This window comes from Rhinopithecus bieti, unplaced genomic scaffold, assembly GCF_001698545.2.
Source record: "Rhinopithecus bieti isolate Rb0 unplaced genomic scaffold, ASM169854v2 scaffold_7528, whole genome shotgun sequence".
In the NCBI taxonomy this organism is placed as follows: Eukaryota; Metazoa; Chordata; class Mammalia; order Primates; family Cercopithecidae; genus Rhinopithecus; species Rhinopithecus bieti.
The window spans coordinates 150,576-171,242 of NW_016805391.1; the positions used below are offsets into that span (position 1 = coordinate 150,576).

At 38.3% G+C, this 20,667-nt stretch overlaps 1 protein-coding gene across 1 annotated transcript in view; it reads left to right on the forward strand.

The window, feature by feature from the left end:
- The window catches only part of NPHP1 (nephrocystin 1), a 69,985-nt gene that overhangs the window by 25,676 nt on the left and 23,642 nt on the right, over positions 1–20,667 (forward strand). Inside the window, 8 exon segments of the mRNA XM_017872319.1 lie at positions 337–529; positions 2,095–2,196; positions 5,474–5,580; positions 5,902–5,944; positions 7,490–7,577; positions 8,924–9,018; positions 10,355–10,483; positions 20,417–20,491. Of these exon segments, the coding sequence (XP_017727808.1) occupies positions 337–529; positions 2,095–2,196; positions 5,474–5,580; positions 5,902–5,944; positions 7,490–7,577; positions 8,924–9,018; positions 10,355–10,483; positions 20,417–20,491 (832 nt within the window).

Sequence of the window (20,667 nt, forward strand, 5' to 3'; positions counted from 1 at the left end):
TAAATTTAGCAGAGCCTGTGCTCTAAGTACTTCATAATAATGCTTGAACAGCATTTGCTTAATGGATGAATCCAAGACTTGAATTCGAGTCTCCTGGCCTCAAGTCCAGTGATGCCCTGCCATCTCACATACCTGACTCAGCTCCCTCTCTGCCTCAGTCTCTCCAGGCACACCTTCTTAGCTAGGTGGTAGAAACTGTTCATTGTATTTTCCCTTATTTCTTTTATTTGCCAGCTCAAAATATGGGATATTCATGTACACTTAGGATTAATGCTCATAGCTGGTCTATTCTCATATATTATTTCAAGTAGTCCTACTCAGAAACACTTTTTGTAGAGTTGAGGCACCTACTGAACAAGAGGAAGAAAGTGAAAGTGAAGAAAGTGAAGACAGTGGTGAGGAGGAAGAAGATGCAGAGGAGGAAGAAGAAGAGAAAGAGGGAAATGAATATCACAAACAGTCAACCAGTGAAGAATACATCGCTGTTGGAGATTTCACTGCTCAGCAAGCTGGAGATCTTACATTTAAGGTAGGTAGAATAAAACTGAAACCTAACCTAAGGATCAATGTCCATACCGAACAGAATAAGAAAACTCTGCCTGTACACCTGTATTACAGATTCTTAAAGTGAAGTTTTTTAACGTTCTATTTAAATAAGTAATAATTATGATTTACAAGCAGTAGTAATATGAGATTGTGTTACTAAAGTTACCTCCTCTAAATAGGTTTTTGAAAGTGGCTTTAATGTTGAGAATTCCTTACTTAGGGGTAAAATTTTATAATTTGTTGTTGAATGTTACATGTATAAATTCATTCAAGTGAGTTAGGCAATGTCCATAAGTGGAGGTAGAAGGGAGCACTTCCTGCCGTTTTGTAGCAGTCTTTCCTGTTAGCTTAGATAGGAGAGGGGCTTGCGTCCATACTCGCTTGGCCTGGGCATAAATAAGTGGCAGGTGGGACAGAACAATAAAGTTGTGATTTTCAGCCTGTGTTTTTTGCTAGAGAGACGAGTCAAAGAAATTTAAGTGAATATATGAATTTTGGTTCTTATATTAAACTTCAAAGTTTAGTAACTGATTAATAATAAAACACATAAGAATATTATGCAAATAATTATATGGTTTAATTTATTGATTTTTTAAAAATTCTTCTGGAAAATGGCATCAATATTAGACAATAATGTATATTTCAAGAAAGTGTTTGCTTTTGTAGTGTCCTCAGGGGTGGAAATGCTTTTGTCTTCAGAGATATTTTATTTTTATAAATGAGCGAGTGTTATTCAAAACATATCTGGTGAATTAAGTGGGTAATTGCATTCAGTAAATACTATTTTTGCTCACATATAGGGTTTAACTTTAATGGAATTGATTTTCTTTGGGAATGTATATGCTGCTTCTGAAAGACACTTTTCCAGAGATATTACAACATTAAAAAATATCTTACAGGGCTGGGTGCGTTGGCTCAAGCCTGTAATCCCAGCACTTTGGGAGGCTTGAGACGGGCCGGATCACGAGGTCAGGAAGAGCGAGACCATCCTGGCTAACCCGGTGAAACCCCGTCTCTAACTAAAAAAAAAATTACCAAAAAACTTAGCCGGGCGAGGTGGCGGGCACCTGTAGTTCCCCAGCTACTCAGGAGCCTGAAGGCAGGAGAATGGGCCGTAAACCCCGGGAAAGGCGGGAGCTTGCAGTGAGCTGAGATCTGGCCACTGCACTCAGCCTGGGCGACAGAGTGAGACTCTGTTCAAAAAAAAAAAAAAAAAAAAAAAAAAAAAAAAAAAAAAATATCTTACACAGTAATCGAACTTTTGGAGTAAGTTTGGGACCTTAAAATGATAGTGAAAATGGTTCCCATTTGCATAAATGGTTCGAGTGTATGATAGGTAACCAAAAGGAATGATCCATTAAATGATGTCACATTTATGGTTTTAGGTGAGTTAGGCAGAATACATAGGGGTTGGGTGATAGGGAAGCTTTTGATAAATATTGGATTAAAAAAATTTTGCCTTTTTTTCAGCACTTATTTTGAATCATTGGTATTGATGTAGACTCATGATTATTGAATTTTATTTAAAATGTTTTGTTTTGCTTTAAGAAAGGGGAAATTCTCCTTGTAATTGAAAAAAAACCTGATGGTTGGTGGATAGCTAAGGATGCCAAAGGAAATGAAGGTCTCGTTCCCAGAACCTACCTAGAGGTTAGTCTTGGTTTATGCTTTCCTTTTCTAAGACTTTTTTTTTTCACTTTTAATAAAACATTTAGCTGTGTTCTTTTGTCAGTTGACTAGTGAATGACTTGAGATATAGAATTTGCTTTAATTTTGGAGGGACAGGACCTGGGAAAAACATCGTGTATTAATGGTCCTGGGGACCTGTGAAGTGCTCTTAGGCATTTGAGCCCTGGAGCGTGATCTCACAGTGAGGGGATGCTTTGTGGATTAATGCTGATCATATCAAATACTAGGTCTCTATTGTTTATTGTGAAACATAACCGCAGTTAACTTTGTGTTAACTTCCACAAATATATGATCCCCTTACTAAAATGTGAACATACTATACACATGTGTTCGTAGCTTATATTTTCTTGTTTCATAAAATAACATGGTCATTTTCTGTGCCAAGATATGTAGATTTCTGTCTGGATCAGCACTGTCCAATAAAATTATGATGCAAACCACACGTGTAATTTAAATTTTTCAGTAGCCACATTGAGGTATCTTTTTGCTGACACCACTTCTTAAACCAAGTATGTAGTTTTTCTCTGACACCATATATGTGTTACTACATCAGTTCTTCTACACCAACCAGTGTGAGCAATTCAATTCGATTCTGATGCTAATGCCTGGAGCTAGCACAGACTCCCACAGGTTAAAGGCTCAGTCTCACAAGACTGCTGCCCACTTCCGTTGCCAGTCACAAGTCCCAGGAACCACCCATACTTCTGACTGACTGGCTATATATTCACCAGTTCCCACACCCTCACCTCAGGGGTTCAGTAATTTACTAGAATAATTCACAGAACTCAAAAAACACTTTCCTTGCATTTACCAGTTTATTATAAAGGATACAACTCAGGAACAGCCATAGAGTGAGGTATTGGTGGGGGGTGGCCGGCATGCCCTCTCTGGGCCTTCTACCTTCCCAGCACCTCGCTGTGTTCACCATCCTGGAAGCTCCTGGAACCCCATCATTTAGGGGTTTTTCTGGAGGTTTCATTAGTCGTATTAGCTAAATAATTAGCAATTGGTGATTAACTCAGTCTCCAGCTCCTCTCCCCTCTTCGAAGGTTGGAGGGTGGGGCTGAAAGTTCTAACCTCTAATACCTGGGTTGGTTTTTCTGGTAACCTGTCCCCTTCCTGAAGCTGTTTAGGTGCCCACCTAGAGTTACCTCATTAGCATAAACTCAGGAGTGACTGAAAGGGACTCCTGATGAATAAGAAAACATACTTCTATCATTCAGGAAATTCCAAGGATTTTGGGAGCTCTGTGCCGGGAACCAGTGACAAAGAACAAACACATATTTTTCATTACATACATTTTAAAAGTAAAAGAAACAGGTAGAATTATTTTAATAATATATTTTATATTATCCAGTATATCAAAAATACTATTTTGACATATAATCAATATTTTAAAATATTGAGTCATTTTGCTTTTTTAACATTAAGTTCAAAATCCAGTGTGTATTTTACATTTACAGCGCTTCTCAGTTTGGACTAATTTCAAGAGCTCACTAGCTACACATGGCCAAAGGGCTATTGTATTACATAGGGCAGGTCTAGATCATCTTTTTCAATGGCAGCAAGTCTTCTAATCTCATTTAGATGGTCATTTAAGTTGTTTCCAACCTGTAATCACTATCGATTATGTTGCAAAGAACATGGGATTAGCATCCGCTGCCAGTTACAGAAAGATCCCCCAAAAAAGTAGCTTAAATAAGGTAGAAGCGTATTTCTCTCAAGCATAGAAGTGTGGAGAAAGGCAATCAAGAATTGGTTAAGATCCTATCCAGTATTTTATCCTGTTTCTGATGTGAGGCTGCTTTTCCTAGAGTTATCTCTTTAGTTTTAAGTCAGCTGCTGGATCTTTTAAGGATTCCAAGGAGCAAAAGAGGAAAGAAATCAAAAGGCATAAGCTGCTGCCTTTTGAAAAAGGTTTCTTGGAAGTTACACAGAAAATTTTCAATTGTTGCTCAATGACCAGCATTTAGTTCTCTGGCAACACTTAGCTGCAAAGAAGTCTTGGAAAATGTAGTCTTTTAACTGGATCATTGTTAAATCAGGGATTTTGTTTGAAAGAGGAGGTGGGGAATAGGTGGTAGCCAACTGGCAACTTGTATTGTCATCAAGTCTGCGTGCATCTTTGCACACTTGCCCGATTATCCCCTTAGATAAATTCCTAGATGTTCATGACTGGTTCAGAGGGTTTACACCTTTATATTTTGATTTCTTTTTCCAATTTGCCTTTTAGAAAAGTTATGCCAATTTGTACTCCCACCTCTAACAATCAGAGAGTGCTGTTTCCTCACACATTTGCCAGTGATGGCTGTTACCAGTCTTTAAAATTTTTGTCAATATGACCAACAAAAAAAGTGTCATTAGTGATTTTATGTGCATTTACTGTACTCCTAATGAGGTTAAGCATCATCTCATATGCTTTATGACCATTTGTGTATCTTCTTTGCGAATGGCCCTTTCGGTTTTCTTTATTGATACATAGTATTTTTGTATTTGTGTGAGTACTTTTTACTTGTATGGACTGGGTAATGATCAAGTCAGGGTATTTGAGATTTCCATCAACTTGAGTACTTATCATTTTTATGTGTTGGTACCTTTTCAGTTCTTTTGGATATTTTTTTCGAAGGGATTTAAAAAACTCTTTCATTGATTTCTAAGAGCTTTTATAATATTTTAATAATAAGGATATTAATCCTTAGATATTTGTGTGAGCTATTTTCTCTTTTTCCCCTCAGGATATGCTTAAGTTACGTGTTACATATTTTCTTTGTTGACTTTAGCCCATGTTTATTTCTTACGTAGCTAAATCTGTCAGTGTTTCCACTTACGATTCTTGATTTTGGTATCACGATTGGAAAGGGCTTCCCCATCTCTAGATTGTTTTCTTCTAATGCTTTTATATTTCTTTTATTTTTATCTTTACTTCTTTTCTTTTTTATTTGAGTAAATTCCATCTGGAATTTATTTTGATTAAACTCGCTGTCTATCTCAGTTCTTATTTTTTGAAATAGCAAAGTTATTAATCATGTGTTGAAAATTTATTTCCCACTGAGTTTTATCATATATACTAAATTCCCATCTATGCTCGAGGTTTTCTAAAAGTACTAATGCTCTTGTTTTTTTTTTTAATAGAAAAGCTTGTTTTGTTTTCACTGGAGGTTTAGGTGACAGTACTGGTATTTTATTGGTTGTTTTTTGCATTAGTTAAAAAGCACTTCACATTTCAATGTCTTTTTAGCCGTATAGTGAAGAAGAAGAAGAAGGCCAAGAATCAGTTGAAGAGGGCAGTGAAGAAGATGTAGAGGTGGTGGATGAAACAGCAGATGGAGCAGAAGTTAAGCAAAGGTACAAAAGTGGGAAAGGATATCAAAGTAGGTTTAGGAAACATTTTATTTGTTTATTTTTACTGTTATAAATAATTCAATACTTTCTTGAAATGGAGACAACTTGTACCTGGAGAACTTTTCATACTATTGTCTGCTTAAAGATCATTATTATTTTCATTTTGTAATTATTTTTAATACATTTAGTTCTACCTTGTTTTCATCTGGGAACTGTTAGGTTTTCAAAACATACTGATGATTATAAACTGTGATTAAAGAAGTTCCCCAATTGAGTGAATAGGCATAACCTGACCTGATTCACTTTGCTATTTTGTCTCCCCAGAACTGATTCCCGCCGGAGTGCTGTTCAAAAAGCGATCTCAGAGGTGGGTATCTTCTGTCTTATTGATGATGTCTTGTTTTGTTACCTAATGGCTCTGATGCAAAACAGGATGGAGACTGTGGAAGATAGCAATGGATCTGAAACGGGGTTCAGGACGTGGAATGTACAGAGCAGAGGATGTATATTTCTTTCTGGTTTCTAAGCCTGTGCTCCAAATAACATTTCTCATTAGTTTTTTTTTGTACAAAAAGAATAGATAGTCTTATTCATGGTGTCACTTGAGGGCTTGGAAACATTCTCATTGATCCTGCTTTCCTGTCATTTGAGTGGAAACAGATGTTAAATTTTAATTACTATTTGAAAAATCCTGAAAGGCTTTAATAAAAAGTAAGAAATTGGCCAGGCATGGTGACTCACACCAGTAATCCCAACGTTTTGGGAAGCTGAAGCCGGAGGATCACTTGAGGCCAGGAATTCAAGACCAGCTTGAGCAACATAATGAGACCCTATCCTACAAAAAATGAGAAAAATTAGCCGGATGTGGTGGCTTGTGCCTGTAGTCCCAGCTACTCGGGAGGCTGAGGTGGGAGGATCGCATGAGCTTGGGAAGTCAAGGCTATAGTGAGCTGTGATTGTGCCACTGCACTCTAGAGCATGAGTGACAGAGCAAGACCCTGTCTAAAAAAAAAAAAAGTAATTAATTAAATTTTTTTAAAGGAAGAAATGATCTACAATTCTGTCATTAAAAAACATTACAGGCTGGGCACAGAGGCTTATGCCTGTAATCCCAACACTTTGGGAGGCCAGGGCAGGTGGATCACCTGGGGTCAGGAGTTCAAGACCAACCTGGTCAACACGGGAAACCTCGCCTCGACTAAAAATACAAAAATTAGCTGGGCGTGGTAGCGCATGCCTGTAGTCCCAGCTCCTGGAGAGGCTGAGGCAGAATTGCTTGAACCTGGGAGACGGAGGTTGCAGTGAGCCAAGAATATGCCACTATACTCCAGCCTGGGTGACAGAGCGAGACTCCATCTCAAAAAAAAAAAAAAAAAAAATTACGTAGCCAAATGAAAATTCTCCTCCTCAAACTCATAAGTAATCACCATTAACAATTTAGTAAGTATCCTTCCTGACCTTTTTCTTTACTTATTACGTATAAGTACATGCTTGTATGTGTGAGGGTGTGTGTCTATGAGTTGTGTGTTATGTGTATACGAAAAGAATCCATTAATTCTTCAGTGTGTATGATTTGCCAATAGACATTAACTTACCTGTGAAATGGAAGCGCAGGGTGGAGCAGGACAGGAGCAGGGACATTTTGATAAGGGTGTACTTGAAGCAGCTGCTCCGGAACACAGAGCTCTGCACACTGGGCACCGTTTGGGGCTTAGGTCCTTAGGAGAGGCCAGGGTGCTGTGATGGCATCCTCTCAGGAATTTGGAGCCAAGTCGTATTATTCCTCCACTAAAGCCTGTGTGTTTATATTTTTCTTTTTTGGGTTATAGTTACTCTAGTAATAAAGAGAAAGTATTATAGAGATGCGGAAACATGACTGAAAACAAATCCATTTTGATGTTACTGTCTTCAGCAGATAAACACTGTTGATGTGTTAACCACGATGGGAGCTATTCCTACAGGGTTCAGGCCTTCCACACTCTCGCAGCTTCTGGAGGAAGGTAACGTGTGCCTATCAGCCACTGCACTCTTTCAGCAAAGCGGTCAAGATCCACGTCTCATTTTTCTATCACAGGCAGAACACATTGTTGAAGATGTTGAGTCTCACATCTCTTTGGTGCTCATCTTTTCCTCATCTTTCCCATGACAGTGAAGAAAGATCCCTGATCCTATCAGAGGCCAGCGTGTTTACAACTCTGGATTCCAGCCGCTTTCTTTTTTTTAAAAAATGTGACTCCTTTAATTTTCAGTCCTTTCCTGTGTCTTTAGCTGACCCACCTTCCCCTCACTGGTTCATTCCCTTATCTGTGATATCAGCACACCTAATTCCTCCCACCTTTAAGGATCAGCCCCTTGAATCCTATCCAATTCTAGCCAAAACCTCCTTTTCTCTGATATTCTTCCAAGCAAGACTTTTCCAAAGAATTATCTCCATTTGGAATTTTCATTTTCCTTACTCATTCTTGGCTTTCCCTGTACTTGGCAACTTTTGTCTATAAGCTCATTTTAAAGAGGAATCATGCTGAGGGACAAGGAGTGTCCTGCATACCCTGAGTTGTTGAGTTGTCATGGAAGGGCTGCTTTGAGGTTGCCTCTGCTGGGAAGGTTCTTCGCAGCACTCCCTAAGTTCCCATCTTTTCATCCTTCAGGTCTCAGGGTCAATTCTGCCTTCCCAGAGATGCCTTCCTTGAGTAATGTGGGTTTCCTCTACTCCCATTCATGGGAACACCTTTATAGCTCTGAGTCCTCTAATACTTATTTTATTTATTTGCTTGTCTACTTATTTTCTAAAAAAAAAATTTTCTCCCATTCAACTGTAAACTATGGAGGGCAGGGGACATATCTCTGATTTATCTTTGTATATCTAGAACCTGGTGTTGTATCTGGCAAGAGTAGAAACTCAAAAATTATTTCTTGAATGGATAAATGATGTTATAATAAGTATTATTCATGACTAAAGCATGGAAGAAGAGCATAAAATGCTATTGGGTTAAGAAGTAAAACTAATGACTGTATTTTTTCTGAAGTCTCCAAAAAGTGCTTACAGATTTCTGCATTTTACAGAAATATTTGAATAAATCATTGTCATCATGGGGCATATTATTGGCCTAAAAGTCTTTCTTAAAGGTACTTTAAGATGATCTTTTATGTGTTTGTATCTGTAAGTTTCGTACTGTTGTTTTTATGCATAAATCTATATTGGTGCTTCTATTTTGGAAAGCACGTTCTTAGTAAGCAGCGTGGCATTTTGGAAGTGCCTGTACTCTAGTTCATAGCATAACATTATGGATTTTTGATTTTGAGTTTCTTTCTTTGTAAGAAAATTAAGAAAAAATGATTTTTTCAGGGAATCAATTTCGAGCAAGTTACTTCCTACAACCAGAGCTCATGCCTTCACAACTGGCCTTCAGAGATCTGATGTGGGATGGTGCAGAAGGCACTGTAAGTATACTTACTATCAGTAAAACTGTAACTCTTCCAGATTTTGTCATGGTTGCAAGTAGACAACATGTTAATTGACTAATGCATTATGAAAACAAAAAAAAAAATGATTATGATAATTTTGAAATAGTGATATTTTTATAACTAAGGCAGAATTTGGACTTGCTACCTTGACTTTATCTTGTTTCTCTTTTCCATTGCATTCTTCTCTCATTGTTAGAAAGGAAATAATACTAGGTTTCTATCTTAATCACTCTTTGCCTCAATTTCTTCATCTGTAAAAATGGAGTAATAGTAATGCTTCCAACATAGAGTTATTTTGAAAATTATGTGTGTGAAGGGTTTTGAATAATGCCTGGCATATGAAAAGAACTCAGTAGATGTTAGCCAGTATTATCATTTATAGTAGTAGCAGTAGTAGTAGTATTTTTGAGACAGGTCTCCCTCTGTCACCCAGGCTGGAGTACAGTGGTGTGATCATGGCTCACTGTAGCCTCAAACTCCTGGGCTCAAGCGACCCTCCCACTTCAGCCTCCTGAGTAGCTGGGGCCACCGGCCTACACCACCATGCCCAGGTAATTTTTGTATTTTTGGTAAAGATGGGGTTTTGCCTCGTTGCCAGGCTGGTCTCAAACTCCTGAGCTCAAGCAATCTGCCCTCCTCTCCCTCCCAAAGTGCTAGGATTACAAGTGTGAGCCACCAGTCCCAGTCTAAGTTATGTAAATGAAAAGGCTTATGACTATAAAGCAAAATGTAAAGTTTAACTAATTGAAGCTGTTCTTAAAAGATAAAAAATCAGAATGCCAATTTATTTACTCATAATCTGAATTATACCTATGAAGTAGATCTTAATAAATGTATCAAATAGTGCTTTCTCTCTGTTAAAACACCTGTTAAGAAACTAAGGAACAATGTAGATAATTGCTTGGAATAAAAAATAGTGGGATAATCTTAATACCAGGTGGCATTGGTTTTATGCTGTGTTAGCCTTCTGCACTTACCCACATTCTGTGGGAGTGAACCTGGGGACTGGAATACAGTGATTCTATAGTCAGATCATATACATTTTACCTGCTAATATTTGTTGTTCCTTTCATCACAGTTTTTAAGTATTTAAGAAAAATGCAAATATTTCCAATGTAACTCTATGAAAACTTTACCTAAAATGACTGATTTTAATTTTCAATGAACAGAGTATTGAAATTTTTATTGTATATGTGTAAATTTTTTTCTTTTTTAAAATTCTGTATACATTTTCATAAGCTGAATTTACAAAAGACAGATTTGTGTTAGAAATCATAAAAATAAACTTTTTTATAACTAATTTTTCTTTTAGATTAGATCAAGACCAAGTCGTATTTCATTGATTCTGACATTATGGAGCTGTAAAATGATTCCTCTTCCAGGAATGAGCATACAGGTTCTCAGCAGACATGTACGCCTCTGTCTATTTGATGGTAATAAGGTAAGCTTACTGAGAAGTAAATCAATTCATACTAGGATTATGGAGAAACATTTCCTTAGATTCTTTTCCATTCAACTTCTCCCCAATTCCTAAGAGAGTATTTTTTACCTAGTACCAAAGAAAAGTTTGAATGACTCTTTAAAAAATTCATTTTTTAAATGAGATACAGGTTAAACAGTACTTAGATGGAAATTTATATTTTTAATTGCATATATTAGAAAAAAAGATAAAAGATTTAAAGTCAGTGATCTAAACTAGCAAATCAAGAGGCTAGAAAAAGAAGAGTGAGTTAAACCTGAAGAAAGTAGGAAATAATACAGATAAGAGTAGAAATTAATGAAATAGAAAACAGATTAACCAAAGAGAAAATTTAAAAAAAGACAAAAGTTGATTCTTTGAAAACATTAATAAACTGAAAGATGCATAGTGAGACTATCAAGACATTTTTTAAAAAGTAAAAGAAAACAAACTATTAACATCTGATATGGAAATAGAGACATTATCACAGATCCTTCAGACATTAAGAGGCCAATAAGGAGATATTATAAACAGCTTTATACCAGTAAATTTGATAACATTGATGAAATAAATAAATTCCTGGAGAACCGTAATTTACTGAAACTGGCATAAGAAGAAATAGAAACTGTGAATAACCTCAGTTAGAGAAATTAAACCTATAACTTAAAAAAAATCTTCCCACAAAGAAAACTTCAGGCCTAGGTGGCTTCACTTGTGAATCTCTTCAAACATTTAAAGGAGAAATAATACCAATCTGATACAAATTCTTCTAAGGAACAGATGAAGGAGAAATGCTTCCCAACTTATTTCATAAGGCCAGAAAAAACATGACCCCAAAATACGACAAGACGTTACAAGAAAGGAAAATTACCAGATAGTATCCTTCATAAATACAGAAAGTAAAATTCTAAACAAAATAGTATTAAATTGAATCTAGCAATATATAAAAAGAACATTATATCATGACCAATTGGGGTTTATTTCAGAAATTCAAATGTACATGCCTGGGTAGTCACATTTAACATTTGAAAATCAATCATTATAATTTGCCATAAGAAAATCATATGATCATCTTAAGAGATAAGGAAAAGCATTTGACAAATTTCAACACCCATTTATGATTTTGAAAATTCTCTACAAACTAGGAATAGAAGGGAGATTCCTTAAATTGGTAAAATGCAACAAGAGAAAACCTAAAGCTAGCATTATCATACTTAACAGTGAAATACTGAACACTTGTTTCCTAAGACGAGGAACAGGTCAAAGATATCCAAAAAATAAAAAGATAACTCAGTTTTCTAAAGGGACAAAAGACTTGAATAGCCTTTTCAAAAAAGAAGTATCAAAAACCACTAGAAGTAAAAAAAGATACTCAACATGTAAGAAGCCCTCAGGGAAATGCAAATGAAAACCACAGTGAGAGAGACCGACCTATATGTTACATATAAGAAGCCCACCTTAAATATTATGCTGTAGGTGGCTTAAGAGAAAAGGATGGGAAAAGATATACCATTCAAAAGATATTAATATCAGACAAAGTAGACTTTAGGCACTACATGGCGATAAAAGAGATGGTTCACCAAGAAGACATAGTAATCATAAGTTGGTACATACCTAACATCTGAAATTTAACGTACATGAAATAAAAATGGTTAGAACTGAAAAGAGAAATCGGCAAAGTCACAATTATAGTTGGGGCTTCCGTTATAGTTGGAGAATTTAACACTTCTCTCTTGGTAATATAGGACAAGCAGACAGAAAATTAGTAAGGATGTAAGAGAACTGTATAACATATCAACAAACTGGATTAGATTGATATTCACATAACACTTCACCTCAAAATAGTAAAATACACATTCTCTTAAGTACATATGGAATAATCACCAAGATAGACAGTCCTGGGTCAGAAAACAAACCTAGACAAATTTAAAAGAATTGGAATCATAATACACAGTCCTTGATCACATGAAATTAAATTTGAAATCAGTAACAGAAAATAAATGGAAAATACTTAAATACTTGGAAATTTAAATTCTTCTAAATAATCAAAGGGTTAAAAGCAAATTTCCTGGGAAATTAGAAAATATTTTGAAATGGACAAAAAATGAAAATGCAACATATAATTTGTGGGATGTTAGCTAAAGCATTGCTTAGAGGGACATTTATAGCACTAGATGCTTACATTAGAAAAGAATTCTCAAATCTACAGTCAAAGCTCCTTCCTGAGAAGACAGTGCTGCTTGAGCTGATAACAGTCAATGTGAGATTGAATGAGTTAATGTAAGGGAAGTTATCAGAATGATGTAATACATAGAAAGAACATAGTAGGTGCTTTCAAAGAGTGTCTGGATGAGAGGTGGTGATGTTAACTTAGAGAGGTAGAGGTGGAGATGAGAGATGTGGATAAAGATATTTGGGAGTAAAAATCAACAGAGCTTGGTGATGGATTGGATATGCAGGAAAGAGGGGGAGTGAGATATAGGCATGATACCTAGTCTCTGACTTCCGCATCTGTATGGATGGTGGCAACATTCAATGAGATGGGGAACACTGGAAGAGGACCAGGTTTGGAGGAGTTGACATGAGCTTGGTTTTGCTCAGGCTGAGTATACTGCAAAGCCCCAGCATGAAGAAAGTGCCTTTATTTCATCTGAACTTGGGGTAAATAAATGAACTTATGTTATGATGGTGATCCTCCCTCACTTCTATAATACTTTCTGCACAAAATCACTGCCACAAAGGAGCCAGTAGGTGTCCTCAGTGACCAAGAGCTGAATTGCTTTCTGTTTCATACATCTGGTTTGATACGTTTTCCTGTACCTCTCCGTGTTCTCTTACATAAGAACATAAAAAGGAATGGAATTTTATTTTGAATAATATATCAAAATAATGAAATTTACTTTATGAAAGAAATTTATGTGAGATTTCCAAATTGAGAGTTATGGAACATATTTAATAGCTGCACAGATACTCATGCTGCTTATGTAGGAGTGCTTCTAAATCTAAACCTAGTTATGAATAAAAAGCATTGGGCTGGGCGCGGTGGCTCACGCCTATAATCCCGGCACTTTGGGAGGCCGAGGCGGGCAGAGCACAAGGTCAAGAGATTGAGACCATCCTGGCCAACATTATGGAACCCCATCTCTACTGAAAATACAAAAATTAGCTGGACGTGGTGGTGTGTACCTGTAGTCCCGGCTACTTGGGAGGCTGAGGCAGGAGAATCACTTGCACCCAGGAGGCAGAGGTTACAGTGAGCCAAGATTGCACCACTGCACTCCAGCCTGGCGACAGAGTGAGACTCTGTGTCAAAAAAAAAAAAACAAAACCAAAAACCAAAACATGCATACACACACACACACACACACACACACAAAACCAAACGCATTATTGCTAAAACTAACTAATGAGACACAACTTCCAGTAATGTTTGAGTCAGCTCCTCTTGGACCACCCCACCCAGAGATAGCAACTGTAAACTCTGGGCAAAATAAAAAGCAACTACCTGAATGCAGAGCATTCAGAAGCAGGCAGACAGTGGAGAGGAGCCTCAAGTCTTTAGTCTACTGATTTATTTTTTTCTCTTTGTTTTCTGTCTTTTTTGTTTGTCTCTTTTCTTTTTCCTATCTTTCTGTATCAGTTTGTTCTCGCACTGCTGATAAAGACGTACCTAAGACAGGGCGATTTACAAAAGAAAGATTTATTGGACTTACAGTTCCACATGGCTGAGGAGGTCTCACAGTCATGGCAGAAGGTGAAAGGCACATCTCACATGGCGGCAGACAAGAGAAGAGAGCTTGTGCAGGGAAAGCTCCCATTTTTAAAACCATCAGATCTCATGAGAGTCATTCATCATCATGAGAACAGTGCAAGAAAGACCTGCCCCCATGGTGGCATGTGCCTATAATCCCAGCTACTCAGGAGGCTGAGGCAGGAGAATTGCTTGAACCAGGACCCAGGAGGTGGAGGTTGCAGTGAGCCAAGATCACGTCACTACACTCCAGCCTGGGCTACAGGGCTACAGACCGAGACTCTGTCTCAAAAAAAAAAAAAAAAAAAGGAAAGACCTGCCCCCATAATTCAGTCACCTCTTACTGGTTTCCTCCCATGACATGTGAGAATTGAGGGAGTTACAAGTCAAGGTGAGATTTGAGTGGGGACACAGCCAAACCATATCATTGCTCCCCTGGTCCCTCCCAAATCTCGTGTCCTCACATTTCAAAACCTATCATGCCTTCTCAACAGTCCCCCAAAGTCTTAACTCATTTCAGTATTAACTCAAAGTTCACAGTCCCAACATCTCATCTAAGACAAGGCAAGTCCTTTCTGCCTATGAGCCTGTGAAATCAAAAGCAAGCTAGTTACTTTCCAGATACAATGGAGGTACAGGCATTGGGTAAATGCAGCCATTCCAAATGGGATAAACTGGCCAAAACAAAGGGGCAGCAGGCCCCATGCAAGTTCGAAATCCTGCCAGACAGTCAAATCTTAAAGCTCCAAAATGATCTCCTTTGACTCTATGTCTCACATCCAGGTCACACTGATGTAAGAGGTGGGTTCACATGGTCTTGGGCAGCTCAGCCCCTGTTGTTTTGCAGGGTATAACCGCACTCCTGGCTGCTTTCATGGACTGGCACTGAGTGTCTATGGCTTTTGCAGCAGCATGGTGCAAGCTGTTGGTGGCGCTACTGTTCTGGGGTCTGGAGGACAGTGGCCCTCTTCTCACAGCTCCACTAGGTGGTGCCCCAGTAGGGACTCTGTGTGAGGGGTCTTCAACACCACATTTTCCTTTCGCACTGCCCTAGCAGAGGTTCTCCATGAGAGCCCCACCCCTGCAGCAAACTTATGCCTTGACATTCAGACATATCATACATCCTCTAGAAATCAAGGCGGAGGTTCCCAAACCTCAATTCTTAACTTCTGGGCACCTGAAGGCTCAACACCATGTGGAAGCTGCCAAGGGTTGGGGCTTGCACCCTCTGAAGCCACAGCCTGAGCTGTATCTTGGCCACTTTTAGTCACAGCTGGAGTGGCTGGGACGTAGGGCACCAAGTCCCTGGACAACACACAGCATGGGGACCCTGGGCCTGGCCCATGAAACCCTTTTTGCCTCCTAGGCCTCCTGGCCTGTGATGGGAGGGGCTACTGTGAAGACCTCTGACATCCTCTGGAAACATTTTTCACATTGTCTTGGGGAGTAACATTTGGCTCCTCGTTACCTATGCAAATTTCTGCAGCCAGCTTGAATTTCTCCTCAGAAAATGTGATTTTCTTTTCTATCGCATTGTCAGGCTGCAAACTTTCCAAACCTTTCTATGCTCCACTTCTCTTATGAAACTGAATGCTTTAACAGCACCCAAGTGATCTCTTGAGTGCTTTGCTGCTTAGAAATTTCTTCCAACAGATACCCGAAATCATCTCTCTCAAGTTCAAAGTTCTATAGATCTCTAGGGCAGGGGCAAAATGCCACCGGTCTCTTCACTAAAACATAACAAGAGTCACCTTTTCTCCAGTGCCCAACAAGTTCCTCATCTCCATTGGAGACTACCTCAGCCTGGACCTTATTGTTCATATCACTATTAGCATTTTTGTCAAAAAGCCATTCAACAAGTCTCTAGGAGATTCCAAACTTTCCCACATTTTCCTGTCTTCTTCTGAGCCCTCCAAACTGTTCCAGCCTCTGCCTGTTACCCAGTTCCAAAGTTGCTTCCACATTTTTGGGTATCTTTTCACCAACACCCTACTCCTGGTACCAATTTACTGTATTAGTTCATTCTCATACTGCTGATAAAGACATACCCGAGTCTGGGCAATTTACAAAAGAAAGAGGTTTATTGGACTTACAGTTCCACGTATCTGAGGAAGCCTCGCAATCATGGTGGAAGGTGAATGGCACATCTCATATGGTGGCAGACAAGAGAAGAGAGCTTGTGCAGGGAAAACTCCCAGTTTTAAAATCATCAGATCTTGTGAGAGTCATTCACTATCACAAGAACAGTGCAGGAAAGACCCATCCCCATAATTCAGTCACCCCCACTGAGTTCTCCCATGACATGTGAGAATTGTGGGAGTTACAATTCAAGATGAGATTTGGGTGGGGATACAGCCAAACCTATCACTTTGAGACGGAGTTTTGCTTTTGTCACCCAGGCTGGAGTGCAATGGCGCAATCTCAGTTCACAGCAACCTCTGCCTCCTGGTTTAAGCACTTCTCCTGCCTCACCCTCTCTAGTCGCTGAGATTACAGGCACTTGCTACCACACGCAGCTAATTTTTTGTATTTTTAGTAGAGATGGGGTTTCACCATGTTGGCCAGGCTAGTCTTGAACTACTGACCTCAGGTAATCCACCTGCCTCGGCCTCCCAAAGTGCTGAGATTACAATTGTGAGCCGCCACACCTGCCCGACTTGAACATTTTTTCCAACTCCATTCTGAATTATCTGTAGTGTTGATGAGTGTATCTTTTTGGCTAGATTCCTTAGTGGTTGCTCTAGGTATTAATTTTATACATGCATAACTTACCGCAGTCTACTAGTGTTAACATTCCAGTTGGAGTGATGTATAAACTTTACCTTCCTTTGGTTCTTTATCTTCCCTAGCTCGTAATATAGTTGTCTTAAATATTTCCTCTACATACATTGAGAATCATATCACATAGCACCAAACATAATTTGGAAAACCTGAAAGAAGATCCATAATATTTACCTATATTTTTACTATTTCCGTTGTTTATTCTTTCTTCCTGATGTTCTAAGAGTCTTCTTTTTATCATGTCCTATTTAGAGAATCTCTTTTAACCATTCTTTTAGGGCAGGTCTGCTGGTGACAGATTTTTAGACTTTATCTGAGGTTGTCCCTGTTTCCTCTTCATTCCAAAAGGATATTTTAATTAGATAGAGAATTCTGAGTTGACAGTTATTTTTGTTTGACACTTGAAAACTATTGTGTCATTTCTTTCTGTTCTCCGTGCCTTCTAATGAGAAATTCATCATCATTCAAATAGTTTTTTTTTCCTGTTGGCTAACCTAAATGTTGTTTCTTACTGTTTTCAAGGTGTTTTCATTATGTTCAGTTTTCAGAAGTTTATGGTGTATCTGGCGTGAATTTCTTCGGTTTACCCTGCTTGGGGTTTGCTCAGCTTCTTCATTCTATAGGTTTATGTCTTTTACCAAATTTGGGGATTTTTTTTCAGCCATTATTTTCTCAAATACCTTTGCAACTCCACTTATTTCTTCCAGTGCTTTTTCCCTCTATCTAGTAGTGTTGTGGTTTTTATTAACGGTACCTCACTCGCCTCTCCCAACCCCAGTTCAGAACCAGATCTTGAAGTCTAGTTTAGAGTCCTTGATCTAAGATGATGTCAGATATGTCACTGATCCATTAAAAGGCCCACTTGTTGACATGGTTCTGATCCTGGTGTCATGGCTATGTCTTTGTCCTCCTACTTGCTTAGGCTCACTACTTTTTATGAGAAGGAGGGGCAACTTTTTTTTTTTTTTAAACCCTACTGGCTTCCAGCAGCAGTAAAGCAATATCTATTTCTCTATTATGGAGTGAGTACCTTCAGCCTATATAACATACAAATCCAGCCCCTTGCTACCACCTGCTCCTTCTGGACTCAGAGCCCAGGAAACCTCTGGTTTTAGTCTCACCTTGCTCTTCTATCTTCTATTTGTGGTCCATTGACATATTCATCTTACTTTTGGGTATTACTCTGTCTTTTTAACTATCACTGCTTCATTGCTTCATATATGGAGCAGAATGGCTATGTTGAAGCATAAACTGGTTGAGAAGTTCTTGTACATTTTGTCACCCAGGCTGGAGTGCAATGGCGCAATCTATTAAAAAAAAAAAAAAAAAAATAGAGACAAGGTTTCACGATGCTGCCCAAGCTGGTCCCAAACTCCTGAGCTCAAGCAATCTCCCTGCCGTAGCCTCTCAAGTAGTTAGACTACAGGCACGAGCCACTGCACCTAGCCCCTCTTGTGTTTTTAATGCAGTTTCCTGAACAAAATATCTCTAAATTATTTTGACTCTTCATTTCTTCATTATTTGGGTCTGGTTTTGTAGAGAAAGCAGTGTGATTCTAAGCCAGTCATTCACCCTCTGTGGCTGCAGTTTTCTGAAATGCATAATGAGATGGTTGGACTAAGTCCTTTTTAGTTCTTAGAGTCAATATGTCAAGAAAGATATAAAATTATCAAACAGAAGAAGTTACTTTTGATTCTGAACTTCAAAATTAGGATTCTCCCAATTGAAAAAATAAAAGCAGAGATAGTATAGGATTTCAATTTTGATTATAACAAAGGACTTCTTGGCCATTAGAAGTAGAAATCATTTCTTAAAAAACGAAGAAGAACCTTAGAATAAATAATATTCTGTCTTACAGTAATCACAAGGTAGTAATTACAAGGAGTTTGTATTCCAAGAGTCCGGGTGGTAAATATACATAATTTCAGAAAAAGTTTACACAAGTATATATTAGTAATTGAAGGAAGTGGGATTTTATTAATGTGGAAGACAATTCAGCTGCCCATAAAATACTCCTATATTCCCACTGCTGGGGATGTGGAATACAGTGAGTTGAATTTGACCTAATGTAACACATTTGGGATTATTTTAAATTATTATTTTAAAGCTTTGTTTTGGAAGTATTATACTAGAATATTTTCATCTAAAATAAAAATTATCTATTATCCATTCCTTTGGAAGATGTTAATTTTGGCCATAGCATTTTAGCATTTGAATTCTTCATTCCATAAAGTTTTGTTCCCATTGTGTTTCATTGTTTTATGTAAATTTTATGGTGAACTTCTTGCATAGAGCATTTTATAAGAGATTGAATTTCAAGAAAAATATAATTTATGGGCCTAGAGATCTTGAGGAAAAAAATGTAACTGTATCGGAACTCTTAGGATTATCTGTCTTAGTGACAGAGTAAATGAACTGCCTATGAAATGCTTGTATGGGTCACATGTTTGTTGTTTTTTTTTCTTGAGATTGAATCTCACTCCATTGCCCAGGTGGAGTGCAGTGGTGTGGTACCAGCTCACTGCAACCTCCGTCTCCCAGGTTCCAGGGCTTCTCATGCCTCAGCCTCCCGAGTAGCTGGAATTACAGGTGCACACCACCATGCCCAGCTGATTTTTGTATTTTTAGTAGAGACAGGGTTTCATCATGTTGGCCAGGCTGGTCTCAAACTCCCAAATTCATGTAATCCACCTGCCTCAACCTCCCAAAGTGCTGGGATTACAGTCATGAGCCACTGTGCTCAACCAGGTCACATCTTTTCTTTTAAAAGACCATTTTTTTTGCTGGGTGCGATGGCTAATGCCTATAATCCCAGCACTTTGGGAGGCCGAGGCAGGCAAATCACCTCAGGTCAGGAGTTCGAGAGCATCCTGACCAACATGGTGAAACCCCGTCTCTACTAAAGCTACAAAAATTAGCTGGGCGTGGTGGCAGGGACCTGTAATCTCAACTACTTGGGAGGCTGAGGCAGGAGAATGGCTTGTACCTGGGAGGCGGAGGTTGCAGTGAGCCAAGATCATGCCACTGCATTCCAGCCTAGGCAACAGAGCGAGACTCCCTCTCTAAACAAGTAAATAAATAAGATAAATAAAAAGCCATTTTTACCCAAAATTTCAATTGCTTTTCTGGTAAACCTATCTTAGATATTAAGGAGTTCACTTAATATAATTTATTACTAACATAGGAGTCCAACTCTGATTTCATTTATGTCATACCTGATATAAAAAGAAAAACATTACAGAATTGCATGAAGTAAAAAGTGAAAGTTCTCCCCTTGCCATCTTCCTCACTCAGTGTAGCCACTGTTAACTCTTTGGGACATGGAAGTGGTGATGTTTCAAAGAGCTTTTTACATGATTTCAAAAGGGAAAATCTCATTTCAGGTTCTGAGCAACATTCATACAGTCAGAGCCACATGGCAATCTAAAAAGCCCCAAACATGGACCTTTTCTTCCCAGGTAAGTAATCTGCTGAATGAGTGGAGTGCATTTCAAAGTAGAACATATTCATATTTCTATAAATAGCACAGAATATGTGGGGACAGATAAAAATCTTTATATTTGGTGTTCTTTGAGGACATTGATAAAAATTACTCATGTTTCTGACTCACCGATGTTATAATTCCTATGAATCA